The 14759-nt window shown below is 41.2% G+C and overlaps 1 protein-coding gene and 1 long non-coding RNA gene across 3 annotated transcripts in view; one reads left to right on the forward strand and one right to left on the reverse strand.

Moving 5' to 3' along the window:
* Positions 1–1736: 1736 nt before the first annotated feature.
* The window catches only part of adcyap1r1b (adenylate cyclase activating polypeptide 1b (pituitary) receptor type I), a 31371-nt gene continuing 18348 nt past the window's right edge, over positions 1737–14759 (reverse strand). The window contains exons 6-14 of one of the 2 annotated variants that reach the window (XM_049010447.1): positions 13705–13802; positions 12274–12406; positions 11811–11964; positions 11246–11306; positions 11010–11079; positions 10546–10637; positions 7550–7679; positions 7251–7292; positions 1737–6618 (exon numbers count right to left, since the gene is read on the reverse strand). In XM_049010447.1, coding sequence (XP_048866404.1) covers positions 6409–6618; positions 7251–7292; positions 7550–7679; positions 10546–10637; positions 11010–11079; positions 11246–11306; positions 11811–11964; positions 12274–12406; positions 13705–13802 — 990 coding nt within the window. In that variant the 3' untranslated portion in view covers positions 1737–6408. The remainder of the gene's footprint in view (positions 6619–7250; positions 7293–7549; positions 7680–10545; positions 10638–11009; positions 11080–11245; positions 11307–11810; positions 11965–12273; positions 12407–13704; positions 13803–14759) is intronic. The other variant, XM_049010449.1, reaches the window with a different exon arrangement.
* Positions 9125–10687, forward strand: LOC125739907 (uncharacterized). The gene is made up of 3 exons (XR_007397381.1): positions 9125–9422; positions 9707–9730; positions 10548–10687. It is a non-coding gene; the product is annotated as an uncharacterized LOC125739907 (long non-coding RNA).

Genomic DNA, 14759 nt, shown 5'->3' on the forward strand with positions numbered 1-14759 from the left:
ATTTTAGTAAGAGACTGCACTGAAAGGTCATGTGAATTAGAGGCTGCTAGTGACAGGAAACAGGTTTAAACGTTAGGTATTTTTAAATAAAATATGACATATTAAATTATGGATTTTATAAATTATATATTACAGAGAGTAGGGAATGACTGAAATGAAAATAGATACATTAAAACGGTGTCAGTAATACACCAGGAAATAGAACATAGACATAGACTGCTAATACAACATAACAGGAAAATGAATATTAGATTTTCATTCAGTCCATATTGTATCAATAAATAGCTTTATTGTGAGTGTAAATCAATGATTTTTTTTCCACGTGTCATTTAACAGTGAAGCTATTAATGTGCATCGATCCATAAAACAAAAGACAGTATTAAATGTATTAAAGCACACATTGAAAAGCAGGGAAATAATAATGTTTGTTCTTAAGTACAATATTTGTGCTCAATACTTTGACTTTTATAATTCTGAACGTGCTGCATTTGCACAGCACACTAACTGTCATTTTTACAGCTATCCTTGTCATCAGTGACACTTTTGTAATATTTTATCATTTTAAATAATTCTGGTTACTTTTATTAGGCATTTTATGAAGCGATGTCACGCATTTTCCGTACAAATTATTTTCAAAAAAGGCACCTATCTCATTTGCGATATTAATTATTTTTTTAGAAGATGATTCCCTTCGTAAAGCCAGAAAAATAAAGCCGGCATCAAGTCACCGTATGATCTTGTTTTTTTAAGATAAAGAATATTTTAAGGGTTAAGGATTTTTTAAATGACTTTTTAAAAATGTATAAACCTGGAGCACTAAACTGTAAAGTTTATTATTTTAAATACATATCACATGTTCATGTGATGTGCTGTAAATAGTTTATATTAACAGAAAAAAATGCTGAATTAATATCTTTTGGAAAATAGCCCTTTAGCTTGTCCATCTGTGTGTTTTGTGTCAGAAGTTAAATGTGGATATATATTTTAAATGGAATAATACAGGTGGATAGCTTCATGCTACAATGCATTTATTCCACCAAGCCATAAGCTTAAATTATTATATTAAAGCTACTGCTTAGTAAATATAGTAAATGATTATATGGTAAAGGTAAAACACATACTGTATAGGTGCGTCATGTTCGGGATACAGTAGAGAGTGTGGTCGTCCTTGTTGAGAATTTTGATGTGTTTAAACCTAATCATGTGATCATATCATTTGTAATAATAAGGAGTGTGAATACTAGGGGATTCTCCCTCTGGATCCAAAGGATGGGGGCTTGGACTGTCTCCCGTTGACAGAGGTAGAGAAAAGACTGCTCCCTACTGGAGGGTCACGGAACTGTCTATTTTTGGACACCACTTCCTGCTTCACCTGATGTTCTGGCTGCTAGGCGATTTGGAACTACACGGTGGATGGAAATGGCTCGTGCTTTAAACAGCTGTGCGTATGTTTAGCTTCCAAATAAACTGCTAGTAGTTGTAATTCTGTTCAGGTAAAATGAGCGATTTCACAGTTCGATGGTAGTTAAACATTGGTCCATGTATTGTCAAATTCTTTCAGAATTTATAGAAACATGCTCTTAAATTATTTGGATATTGCCCTCTGTGTTGTTGTTTTTTAAACATGTTTTCCTTTGCAATCACATTGGTTTGTCCTCTATCCAGTGAGGTCTTCTCTGGCTTCACCCTCTTTCAGCCAGTGCTACTACTGAAACACACAGCAATCACAAGTAACCCACTGTCAAAAAAACATTTAATGCAATTAAAAGTCAATATTTCAACGGTGTACAAAATTCATCTGTTATATGTACACTGAAAGTAAACAGACATTTAAACAGTGTGGTCAATCTAAAAAAACAAAACAAAGCTAACAACCATACAAGCAGAGGAGCGGACATGACCTTTGACCTTTGTCAGCATAACTCTGACCCCAGGCTTATTTACACATGAGTTTTCCATGAATGTGTACCGGAAACTCTCAGGGATGGATGCAGACTGAAGCTTATATTCCAGAATAACATAAACATTTTAAAAGCCCACAAATGACAACTGATATGTTGTTTAACTTATTCCATGTAACTTCAAGTGTACCAATCTATTCTCCCTACATTTTTCATGTATATGTCAATCTTTTTCTTCCAGGTGGGGGGTCTATGCTTATTTCAATACAGTAATATCATTCAATGGCCTTGATTTGTAAACACTGGGAAACTCTTTAGTAATGTAAATCAGGGGTGCCGTAAAGGGGACATGTTTGGACCTTTCCAAGGGTCCCTGAGTGACTGGGGCCCTAAAATATATGTAACCTAATTGGAATGGTCTGATTTGGGAGCAAAATATGATATACGTTCATGGAGCCCAAAATCTCTAGTGCTGCCCCCGTGTTACAGCACAGACAAGAAACACTCACACGCACACACACACAGAGCCTGGGGAGGAATCATAGCCCCGGCACTGGAGGTGTGAGGCTCCCACTGAACCACCTTCCTGCCTCAAATATAGTCATATATTTATATAACTGTAAAAACACCCCCTGACTGACTCCCCTGAAGATGAAAGACTGGATTAGCTCATAGTTTAAATATGAAATCTGATTCATATGTAGTATTTCGCTTGCCCAATTTCTGCCATGCTGTGGGTGAGAGACTTGTGGTGCATAATCCCTCCCGCACTAGTCTTCACCGCCCCCCCCCCCCTCAAAGAGATAACCAGGTCTAAAATAAGCCCCTCAGGTTTTAGGAGGAGATGAGACCAAAAACAGTATTATATAAACCGTCCAAGTCAGGCCTCGCTGAAGTCAAAATGCTCGCCCAGCTGGTGGCCTCACGCCTTGACCTCTTGGTTTACAATCAGCTGTGGAATAGCTGGTTCCTGATTCCTCAAAGGAAAGTCAAACGATATCACACATAAATGCCGAATAACATGCTCAGCACATTCACGGGTCATAAATTTAGAGAAGTATTACACTGAAATTCAGATTTCTTTATATAATATTAATATAATATCAATCTCCCTATGAGCTTAATTTCTTAGCCATTTGTCTGTGCATAGCCTAAGTGTGAACTTAACCGTTTTCCAAGCCGCCGCCACTCAGCACACGCACAGCGATCCTTGTCATGCCAACTCAGAGACGCCATGGCAATTGCGGGGAGAATGTTGAGATGTCTATGTCTGTATTCTCTGGTTGTAAATTCGCATAAGAAGGACACCATTTCTAATATCCATTTCTTTTTCTTGCCATTGAATCCATATCCCCATTCGCTGGGGGATGCGATTGGTCTGGGTTGGGAGCCAAATAGACTTCTGATGTCAAAGTTGGCCAAAACTGTTCACGAGTCCATCAAACACTTGACCCAGTGCTAGACAACATCTTAAAGGATCTTTCCCTCTTCCCTTGTCAAACATACTGTTATTGGCACCTTAGTTCATGTTACACAAAAAATAACAAGTAAGCATGCATATAAAGAGCAGAGAGGTGGCTATAGGGCACGAATTTACCACACCGGCACCAGGCTGTACATCATGCTACCCACTAGCACTGAAGACGATAATATAAAAGTACAGAAAGACGAAGGTTTTAACCAACCTCGGCAGGTATTGTGACAAAGAGTCATGGAAACAAACCACCATTGTACCGGATGAAGTGACCTATACAATCAAATGCGTTGACATCAGGGAGAGAATATTTAAGGCTCATTCACGAAGTACTGAACACGTTCTTGTCAACACAGCAACAACATGGGCTACAGGTGTCTGAGAAATTGGCAGCCACTAGGGGGCAGTAGATGGCTCAAGTGAATTTTGACAGGAAGAAAAAAAAAACGTGTGACTTGTGAGATGGGGATTGCTTTGTTTTGTTAATTGGCTTATTGAGTTCTTTGGGAAACCTAAAGATGCCGCATAGAGAAGTCTGGACCTCACTAGCTGCATAGGGTGATAATTCATTCTGATATCTGATACTGTAAACTGTTGCTGAAATCTACATTAGCATATATTTCATCAGAAGAAATAAAATCACTGTGGTATTACAAAATCAGTTAGAAAATAATCTATTTTATACTCCCTTTCTAAATATTTGCATTTCACTCTATTATATACCTAATATAAAGTAAATTGAAGACTATGCTATTTTTATTCATTGAGGTCACAACAGAATATGGACCTTGTGGGATTCTAAATGTCTCACTTTTTCCTAGGATATTCCAGTAATGTTTTTTTTGAGTGTTTCTTGTGGCCACAGGTTATGGCATCTGGAGAGAGAAAGTGTCTCATCTAAAGGGATGATTAGCTGCTGTTATTTAAACTACTGACACGCTCCGATAAAAAGCACTTTGCATTCCAAATCATTGAGGCTCTCCGAAAGAGAAGCAGATGTTCCCTTTGTAGGATAATTCAGTTGTTATGTGGTTGAAAAGGCACTTCTGAGATGGAATGAATATACTGACCAATGTAACATGCTTATCACAAAGTATAAATTGTCTAAAAGTTTAATCTCATAACTGGAAGAAACAACCAAGTTTCACTGCCTTGTTTGGTGTAAATCTAGTCCATGGTAAGTATGACAGGATATATAAGTGTAGATAAGTTCTCCCCAAACGAGCTTGATGGGCCGAATGGCCTCCTCTCATTTGTACATTTCTTATGTTCTTATCACACACATGTATATTTTCCACAAATCAACTGAACAGCCAAAAAATTGTTACATTTGCATCTAACAGCTTGATAGAAATCCCACAGCTCCAAGTACTGATATTTATATAAACTTTCTTTATATAACCTTTATATGAGCTCTATAGGTTTGGCTCAGGACTTAAAATAACAACACAAGGATTTTCTTATATCAGTGAAATTTTGAAACACAAATCACAGTACCAAATACACACAACATTTAATAAGACTAAACAGGTCATTCTGAGAAACACAGAGGTTATTGACATTTTCTGTACTGGCGGCTATTAAATGCTATAGGCATTCTGCTGTAGTAAGGCTTTTGAGACTCTTCATAGCCAAGGATCTTGCAGAGTGTTTTTTTAAACATTTTGACAACGTTAAGCCTCGGGGGAAGTGTGATTTTTAACATATAAAATAGAATACACTGTATTAAGAAAAGTATTCTGAATAAACTAAAAATTTCTCCAGATTTTCCACTTCATAACCAGTGCAGAAGTACATAAAAATTATGCCGCTGTTGGCAATATTTTGAGATTCAGCAAATCATACTCCATTTAGAAATTGAAATGATCTTTTTTCTAGGACTAAACTGATGTTTCCTAATTTTAGTCGCTGTTAATAAATCTAATCCTTCATGAACCGACACTGTCCGACCTCCTGCAATGTCATGGCTCTGACACCTCATAAGTCTGTCCCTTTACTGGTTTCCTTAGTCTGATTTCATTAACTTCCTTTGTAGAACAAGTAACAGCAGGGAGATTATGAAGGAGTAATTCTTTCTCCCACACGTGACCTCATTCTTGCACGCGTCATCTTAGGAGTAACGGTACCACTCCATCCAGGTGGTGCAACCAAACAGAAAACTCCGACAACTCCCATCCAAGTCAGTGCCAGAGAGAAGCTAGATATCCCCTAGAACCACAGCGATACCTTGTGGTCATATTTTCCATAGAGCTTTGATTTGTCTCCATTTCTGAACCCCGGATCACACATGTGCCGGAGAAGGGGGAACTAAGATGACAATCCAGGAATATGGCAGGCCGCCGGTATTCGAGACGCATTAACGCATGCAGGTACCGCAGGGCACATCGGCATCGCAGTGAACCAGGTCCTGTTACCATGGTGAACATGGCGGATGGATATTTACATGTCCTACTGAACCACGCCTTTCTCAACGACAGGCTGCTTCCTCATTGACAACCATGCATCGGTGATTTTCTTCCAGACGTCGATTTTATGTACAGATACACATAGGTGGCCAGGCTCTGCCATTAAAGAGCTGAGGAGCACCACCCCACTTGGGCGGAGCACCAGCCACCCTGACCTGCCCCATGGTCCCTCAGGCAAAGGCGGTCTATGACCAATGGTCGACTCGCAGTTTCCTGCATTTCAAGTCAGTCCAAGCAGAATGAGAATGAGACGAAGGGACATTTTACTCGTCGTTCACTACTGTATGTACAAGAAAATGAACATTCGGCATTTCCAGTGCGTTTTTCTCAAAGGACTATCGCTGGCCCTTTTTTGGCAATTCCAATATATTCGCATGGTGACCACTAGGGCGACAGCTGCCAGGTCATGGTGCAGGCAGGCGGGCGAGACTCTGTGCCGGCCTCTGTTGGGTGTCTGGTGGGTCCGGGCAGGTTTTGAATGGGGTTTGCTGGTTTTTGGGATGGTGGGCCAGAGTGTGTGTGAGGTGTGCGTGTGTCGGCAAGTGTGGCGAGGCTCCGGAGGCCGCTCTCAGGCGCTCAGGTGGCCGGCGTCTCCGCCTGCAGGCTGGACATGCGGATCTGCGAGCTGCTCTTGCTCAGGATGGACAGCTGCGTCCCCCCGTTGACCCCGCTGCTCGCCAGCGATGGGTGCCGGTGCTTCAGGTCCACAGCAAAGTACCGGTTCACCGTCCAGCTTCGCCATTTCCTCTTCATCTCCGATTGCACCTTTAGGGAGAAACTTGAAAAGGTCATTTTTTAATGTACCGAGCTGCAAAGGTGTCGCGATTTCTCCCCCTAACTTCCTCTACACTGCTGCAGAATGTTCTGGACTGTAACGGCAGTGTCATGGGCAAAACCAACCACTGCCTAAAATAAACAGAGGAGCTGAGTTGGCCTGACCTCTGACCTATTAAACACAACCGCCGACCACCACTCAGACAGAACACAGATCTGACGAAGTCACACACAATTGCACAGATTTGTCGGGCCATCTGGATTTCATCCTTTCATTAGGAATCTGATGCAGCTACCCCCCTACACCCCTGAAAGCACCTAGCCTTGTCCGGAATAAAGATGCATAACCCCTGACAGAAACTGTGGCCTGTACCTTATTTGCATAATTTTTCCAGAAGTAAAATGTAGGCTCAACAGAAATTGACTGAAGACTGTGGTTTTATTTTTCATAACTGATAAGATGGTTATTGAATGTATATATCTGCTGGTGAAGTGGCTATAGGCTGGAGTTTATTTATGTTGACATGGAGAAACTGCAATTATCGGTCATCAGTATTCTGAGGGTTATATACTGGGTGATTTTTTGGATAAGGAGGAGTCCTATTAATGGAAGGAGGAGCACTGACGTGGACTCACCTCTCCATTGAGGAAGCAGTACAGCACAGCCACCACGAATCCCTGCAGACATACAGATGGAAGGGGAATTAGAGACCCGATTAGCTTCAGCATGCTAGCCAAGTCTTATATTTAGACATGTGGGAGCATTTGATGGATGAGAAGGGAACTGTGTTTCCATGAGATCAAAAACACTTATTCAGCACAGAGACACCTAGTGGCCAAAGGTGATTCTGCATTGTGCCGCAGAGGCACACACGGGACGATTTAAAGAGATGTGCCCAGTGCCACCTACCGGTTTTCTGAATTATTGCACGCACCTGGAAAGATCCGAGGCCCAGCTCAAAGACAAGCCGTTCCCTCTTGCTGACGTCCTCGGGAGAGAAGGCGAACACCGTGTAGTGGATCCCGAACAGGGGGATGAGCAGGAGAGTGGAGCGGGCCAGTCTCCTGTTGGTCACATGACACGTTCAGGAGGGCACCACTCAAGCGCCCAGCTACGCACCGGGGGTTTCAATTATGACTAGATAATGTCCAGACATTACGCTCGAATAGAAACTTTTGATAAATTATTTGGGAATTAAATGATATATACAGTACCAGTCGAAGGCTTGCTGGTAACTAACCTTTTCATAACTATGTTTGACATTATTCTAAAATAGAATATACAATCTACAATACACAAAACACAACCGAAGCGATGTTAAACGCAACTGAAAAATCTCACAAAGCGTTTTTCGACACAAAGCGTTTTTTTTTACAAGTTTCAGATGGTAATCACCCAACGTATCACGCCAGCTCATCTCACAGCCTCCTGTGAGCAGCTGTTGTTGAAACTTTAAACTGTCTTTGACATCCACAAGATTGCTCAGCACCATTCACTCCAGTGTAAGTATACAGTACGTGTCATCAGAAGCGATTCTAGGATTTGAAAATTAAAGGGCTCATCCCCCTGAATATTATGAATAAATACAGGCTAAACACAGTAGACATGCTTTGCAGCGGGTTAATTTAGATAAATATTAATGGAGAATGTTTTTTTGTTTTTTTTTTTTAATTACAATGACAAAGGCACGCAGTGCATTCGAACTCCAGCAAAGACACGAAAAGACGCGCGGCAACTACAGCGCGCGAGACGCCCTATTAAAGTTGGTGAAAAAGGTGGGAGGTACAATTCACCAAGGAAATATTCACCACTAAGTTCTTTTTTAATTACAAATATTTAGAGAGGTGTGAGGTTTCATTTCTTTAACTGCTGAATAAATACATTCAATATTCAAATAAATTCAGCATTGCACAGATAGAATTATTATCACGATTATAATTATTTGGTTTATTTCGGTAAAAATCTGGGTTATTTTTCAAAGTATATTTTTAGACATCCTGGGGTAACATGGGAAACTGCAACAGGTAGCTGCCCTTCACAGCCAACTTGCTCTCATCTCATCCTGTCCTCACTGTGTCCTTCAAGTTCTTAGTGTGTTTACCCAGCTCCTCAAACTGCTGTGTAGCCCTATGGCCTGAGTGTGTGGCTATAAACCCTTTGGTCATGAATTTGAGCCCAGCTTCCTCTTAATTAGTAATTCTTGAATTTTATTCACTGGGGTTTATTTTCTATTTTAGTTTTCTTGTTACTAGTTTTTGGTTTGGTTTTGGTAGGTGCCTGTGTTTGTGATTATATATTACTCTGCTACATTCTTCCGTTTGTTTTTCTTCTGTTAGTTTTCCTGTTGGTCACTTGGTTCCTTGGTCAAGTTTATTAGACCCACCTGTTTCCCTCTGCATCATGTTTATTCTACCTGATTCCTCGTTGTCCTGCACCCTTCCTGATTGGTTAATTGTTTCATGTCTCCCTGCTCCTGCTTTGTTACCCGGTTCAGTTTGTGTATTTCTATTCCTGCCTTAGTTCAGTTCCTTAGTTGGTCATTGTGTTAGAATGTTTCTGTTTGTTACACTGCATTACTGTTTTCACTTTGTAGGTCATTTATGGTTTTGTTAGTAGTGTCCCCCCCCCCCTACTTATTTCTGACTCTTCATAGTCCCTTTTTTTGTAGTTTTGCCCATTGTGTATAGTTTCTGTAATAAATATCCTTGTGTCTCAGACAAGTGGCTCGTCGCCACCTTCCATTCTCTGCCTGCACCATGCCATGTCCTTGACGATTTACTACATTTGAAAGAGGAAAAGTTAGTTGGGTAAATGTTTTTTTATTTTTTGATGTACTACTTAAAACTACAGTATGTTGATTTGATTTTGACAAATTTGAAGTAGTTTCATCAAAATGTTTGAGTCAATTGAACTTAGTCGGTTTGACAGTGTAATTTGGACAAATCAGTGATTACAAATTATGTTTAAGTCACCTGGGAATTTAGTGCATTGAACTCGGTATATTAAGTGGAATAAGTGGGGAGGAAATACAAAAAAAAAATTGATTTGAAGCAACTTGTTCCATTTTAAGTTAAACCAACTTTTTTTTTAGAGGCAACCAGTTTCCTTGAAAAATGTAAGTAAATTGAACTTACCCGGGTTTATCATGTGTAGAGAAAATGCACAGGAGCTAATCTGGATGATAAGTCACCAGAGTAAGGAAGACCACCCTAAGTGCTGTCTATTCATGTTTATTAAATTAGCATTAGAACAGAGAGCTTTTTAAAAATATCTTTTGGTATTGTAGCTGCAAAATACAGTCTTTATTAAAGCCAGAAAGTTGTCTGTCTGCTGTGTTAAAATCTCCATTGAATAAGTGAGAAAATGTTTAGCCTTAAATTTGGGCTTGTTCTACATTGATTGACGGTGCCAGTATGTTTGTTCACAGGCGTTGGATTTGAACTTAAATGATCAAGTTGATTTTCTGCAGGAAAATTAATCATTTAGATTAATTGACCAATTGATAAAATAGTTGGTAGATTAATCTATAGAAAAAGTCATTGTCGTTAGTGGCCGCCCTACTTAATAGCGTACATGATTATGCAAAACCTGGCTTCCAGCAGCTGTTTTAAACCCTGAGTGGTGCTATAATGGCAAAACCATTTCTCAAAATTGACAAAATTTGATCTTGTGACAAAATACCTTACAGTATTCAGTACTTGTAGTTCAACTATGTTTTCAAAGAAAATACAGTGAAAATTATAGTAACTTTAAAATCCACATTAAAGGCAAAACAGCCTTTTCTCTGTCAGCATAGTTACTGTTTTTTTGCCTTTGTAGGGCAGGATACTTGCTTGCTTAAAGTTGTCCAAATAAAATAGGATACATAGATTTTAATTTACAACCCCAGCTTGTTGCTCAAAGGGTGGGTCAGTGCTAACTCTCACTCACAGGTAAATGCTGGACTCGTTGCCACCGATGTCAGGAGACTGCAGCTTCTGAACCAGGATGATGATGATGCCGATGAAGAGGACGAAGTTTATCTGGAGAACAAACCAGGCATTAAACCAGCATCTGAACCACCCATATCAGGATGTAACCGAAACTCTTTTACATCTTTGTCAATTTTATGGAAAAAAAAAAACATTTCAAATAAATGCTTGTAGGATGCAAATGTAGAAATAATTTTCCTTCTCCAATTAGCCATTTCATCTGCCTCACATATGTTTTCCAAAACAAATTAAAACTTCATTTGATTTGATCAAATTTTTTTTGTTAGCGTTTGACAGTATAATGGTGGTAAAGCTTACTGGAGACTATCCGTGTTAAGAGGTGAGTTACTTAATACAGTACTGACTGGCTCAAGAACCATAGACCGTCACACACTGTCTCAAACTTTCCTTGCCATCACTCACCATAATGGATGCCACTACAGGTCCCTTAATGACCCACCAGATGGCAGCGTTGTCATTGATGTCCCAGCAGCTGGGGAAACACAGCAGAGGTGGAATGAGTCATTGGTGTTCAGTGGGAGTAAATGCCTACATTTGAAAAGAGACCTGTGGTTGGGTGAGCGAGCCACATCTGGCCCAATCAAATCATCCCGCACAAACCCTCACATAGCACCGAACGCCACAGGCTGGTTGCTCACCCGATGTCGTCAAAGTGCAGCCGGAGCACTGCCCAGACTGTGACACAGGCCGTGGGCATCCCTGGACACAGACATAATGTTAAGCATATGGTTGGCTAGGTCAGTGGTTTTCAAACTACGATATGCATATGACTGGTGGTACACGAGCTCCCTCTGGTGGGACGCAAAGGTATAGCCTTTTATGACATCAGTCTTAAAGATATTATGTGAAGAGCCTAATATTTTCTGAAGTGGTACACAGTAAAAAGTTTGAGAACAACTGGGATAGATACACCACATAAGAAAACAAGTGTGATTACTCAAGTAAATCTGTCCCTTGTGATCAGCTGCAATTTATCCTAGGAAAGCTCCTGATGTGGAGCCAAACTGGTCTCTTGCTGTCTAAGGCTACCTAGTGCCATATTGAGGATCCAGAGAGTAAAGACTTTTGATGGAGTAGTTTAATGTCTCAAGAGCCCAGAAGCTTGGTTAGTATGAATAAATAGCCATTGAGTAGAAAAATAAGACAAATGGATCTTTCCAGTGAGAAGATGAAGTGGGTTGTAAAGACGCTAATGCTACTTACCCCAACCAATGATGATATACCAATAGAAGTATGTCCGCTCAGGGAAGAAGGTCTCCACCAGCAGGGTGAAGAGGTACAAGCCTTCAATGAAGAGCCAGAAGTAGTTGGACATGACGCAGTAGTGGAAGAACACCATAACTGCCTTGCACTCCACCTAGGGCCAGAGAGGTACAGCACCGGTCACCATGGTAATCTGACTAAAGCTAAGTGGGGGTCATTAAGTGAAGCAGGACTTAGTGTGAGTCATTCCTGCCCATTATCTCAGCAAATCAAAGGGGGAATTATCCGAGAGCTGTCAACAATGACAAAAATGCTGCAATTTTAGTTAAATCCCTGAAGAGGGCAGTGTTGTCTACATATGAAATCTCACTAGCGCTCACTAATCTGACATCATAACACGGGCCTCCTGTGGACGGCCATCAGCATCACGATGCATATGAAGCTGTGGGTCACCATGACTCACGGTTTGCAGGAAGCAGTGGTTGCTGTCCTCCTCTGCATAGAGCACTCCGTCCTTGATGAACACGGATATGGCGCGCAGGATGAAGGAGACGAACAGGTTCATGTGGATGAAATTCCTAGTGCAGTGCAGCTTCCTGAGGCAAGACATGGATGTGAGAGGAGCACCGGCCGAGGAACGTCAATTTGAGCGTCATGAGGCATTTCTGAACCCAGGCAGCTACAAAGGAGATGCAGACACAGCGCTGTGCGAAAACCTCAGGCACTCAAAGGAAATGATGTTTGAACGATCTTCATATTGGTGTAAAACTATGATATGAATTATGTCTGTTAAAGCCTCAGCTTAGCCGTTTCAAAACCTCTCCTAAAATCATCCCAGGATTCGCAGCGACCATCCAATACAATGTATTTTTTGACTAGACCACTGGCATGACATGTTTGGTTAATCAATAAATCAGTCAGTTACTTAACTAATTAAGTTAATTAATTAAGAGAGCTGGTGGTAAAAATCCCTGAGGAGAGGTTTGGGAAACAAAGCGATATTCTAGCCATCCAGAATATATGAGAATCTTTTTGGAGAACAGAAGAAATTCTGTTATACTTTTTATCGTTACTCTTAATTTGCATATGTTCAAATGTTAAATTGTGTTCTTTTTCTAAGCAAATATACACTTACTACCCAAACAAATAGCCTTAGATATTTTCTTTGCCTTGCACATACTGCACCTTAAAAATGCAGGATAAAGCCAGACAAAAAGAGATACATGGATTTCCCCTCATATCAGCCATACACCATATTAAATACAACTCTAATAAATGCATCAGCCGTAGTAACTTATTCATATCCAACTTAACAGCATCCAGAAAGGCAGTCAGTGATACAGAGACCTTGGTAAACAAACAACCACCTAGGACACCTTTGACAGGGAGCTGATCTGAACACACACACACACACACACACACACACACACACACACACACACACATACATACACTGTCATGTAATCATATCTGTATGGGGACTGCTCATTCATTTCTATGGGAAAAATGCTAATGCTAACTATGACAACCTTAACCCCTACCCAGCCCTAACCATAACCATAAATATTTAGCATTTTTAGTTTTTGTTAATACAGTCACGGATTTTTATAAAAATAGAGTTTTCCCATAAGGTAAAAAAAAAGGGTATTCATCACCACAAGGTAAGGTATACCTGGACCACACACACACGCACAGGTACATGCACACATTTCACCTGCATGCCTTTGGAGTGAGAAACCCCACAGGAAACACTAACAGGCCCAGGGAAGGGACAGCGGGCTGTTCACACATGCAGCCGGGACTGTATTTAAACCCGCCGAGGCCGCAGTCGCTGCTACCGTCACTGGGAGGTGACTCAGCCACTGCCAGTGCCGCAGGGGCTGCCGGTGCTTACCTAAACCTGCAGAGGATGACCATGGCGGTGGTGAGGGACACCAGTGAAGTGCTGTAGCCCACGGTGTACAGCGCCTTGACCGACGCATAGTACAGTTCCTGAGGGAGACACAGAGCGGGGTTGCCAAGTGCTGAGGTGCATAGCGTGTCAAAGTCACCAATGATCTGTTGACTCAATGACTGCAGAGTTCCAAATTTCCTCTGGCATTAATGGAACGGGCTCCCATGGCTGAGCAGCTGCATGCAAGCCTCACTTCACCAAGCACAATGCCAGATGTCGAATGCAGTGGTGTAAAGCACGCCGCCACTGGATTTTGGAGCAGTGGAAACATGTTCTGTGGAGTAACGAATCACACTTCTCTGTCTGGCAGTCTGGTGGAAGAGTCTGGGTTTTGCAGATGCCAGGAGACCATGACCTGCCTGACAGCATTGTGCCAACTGTATAGTTTGGTAAAGGAGGAATAATGGTATGGGGCTGTTTTTCAGGGGTTGGGCTGGGACCCTTAGTTCCAGTGAAGGGAACTCTTAATGCTTCAGCAAACCAAGACATTGTGGACAATTCTATGCTTCAAACTTTGTGGGAACAGTTTGGGGAAGGCCCTTTTCTGTTCCAGCATGACTGTGCCCCAGTGCACAAAGCAAGGTCCATAAAGACATTGTTGGGTGAATCTGGCGTGGTACAACTTGACTGGTCCACACAGAGTCCTGACCTCAACCCCATCAAACACCTTTGAGATGAACTAGAATGGAGATTGTGAGCCAGGCCTTCACATCCAATCTGTGCCTGATCTCACAAATGCTTGTCTGATTTAATGGGCAAAAATTCCCGCAGACACACTCCAAAATCTTGTGGAAATCCTTCCAGAATAGTGGCAGTTGTTATAGCTGCAAAGGGGGGACCAACTCCATATTGATGCCTATGGATGTAGAATGGGACGTCATAAAAGTGCCTGTACAGTAGGTGTAACGGCCAGGTGTCCTAATTATTTTGTCCATATATGTGTGTGAGTATACAGCTGCAGAAAAAAAATATTAAAGCACAGCACAATTTTTTGT

This window comes from Brienomyrus brachyistius, chromosome 4 (assembly GCF_023856365.1).
Source record: "Brienomyrus brachyistius isolate T26 chromosome 4, BBRACH_0.4, whole genome shotgun sequence".
Taxonomy (NCBI): domain Eukaryota; kingdom Metazoa; phylum Chordata; class Actinopteri; order Osteoglossiformes; family Mormyridae; genus Brienomyrus; species Brienomyrus brachyistius.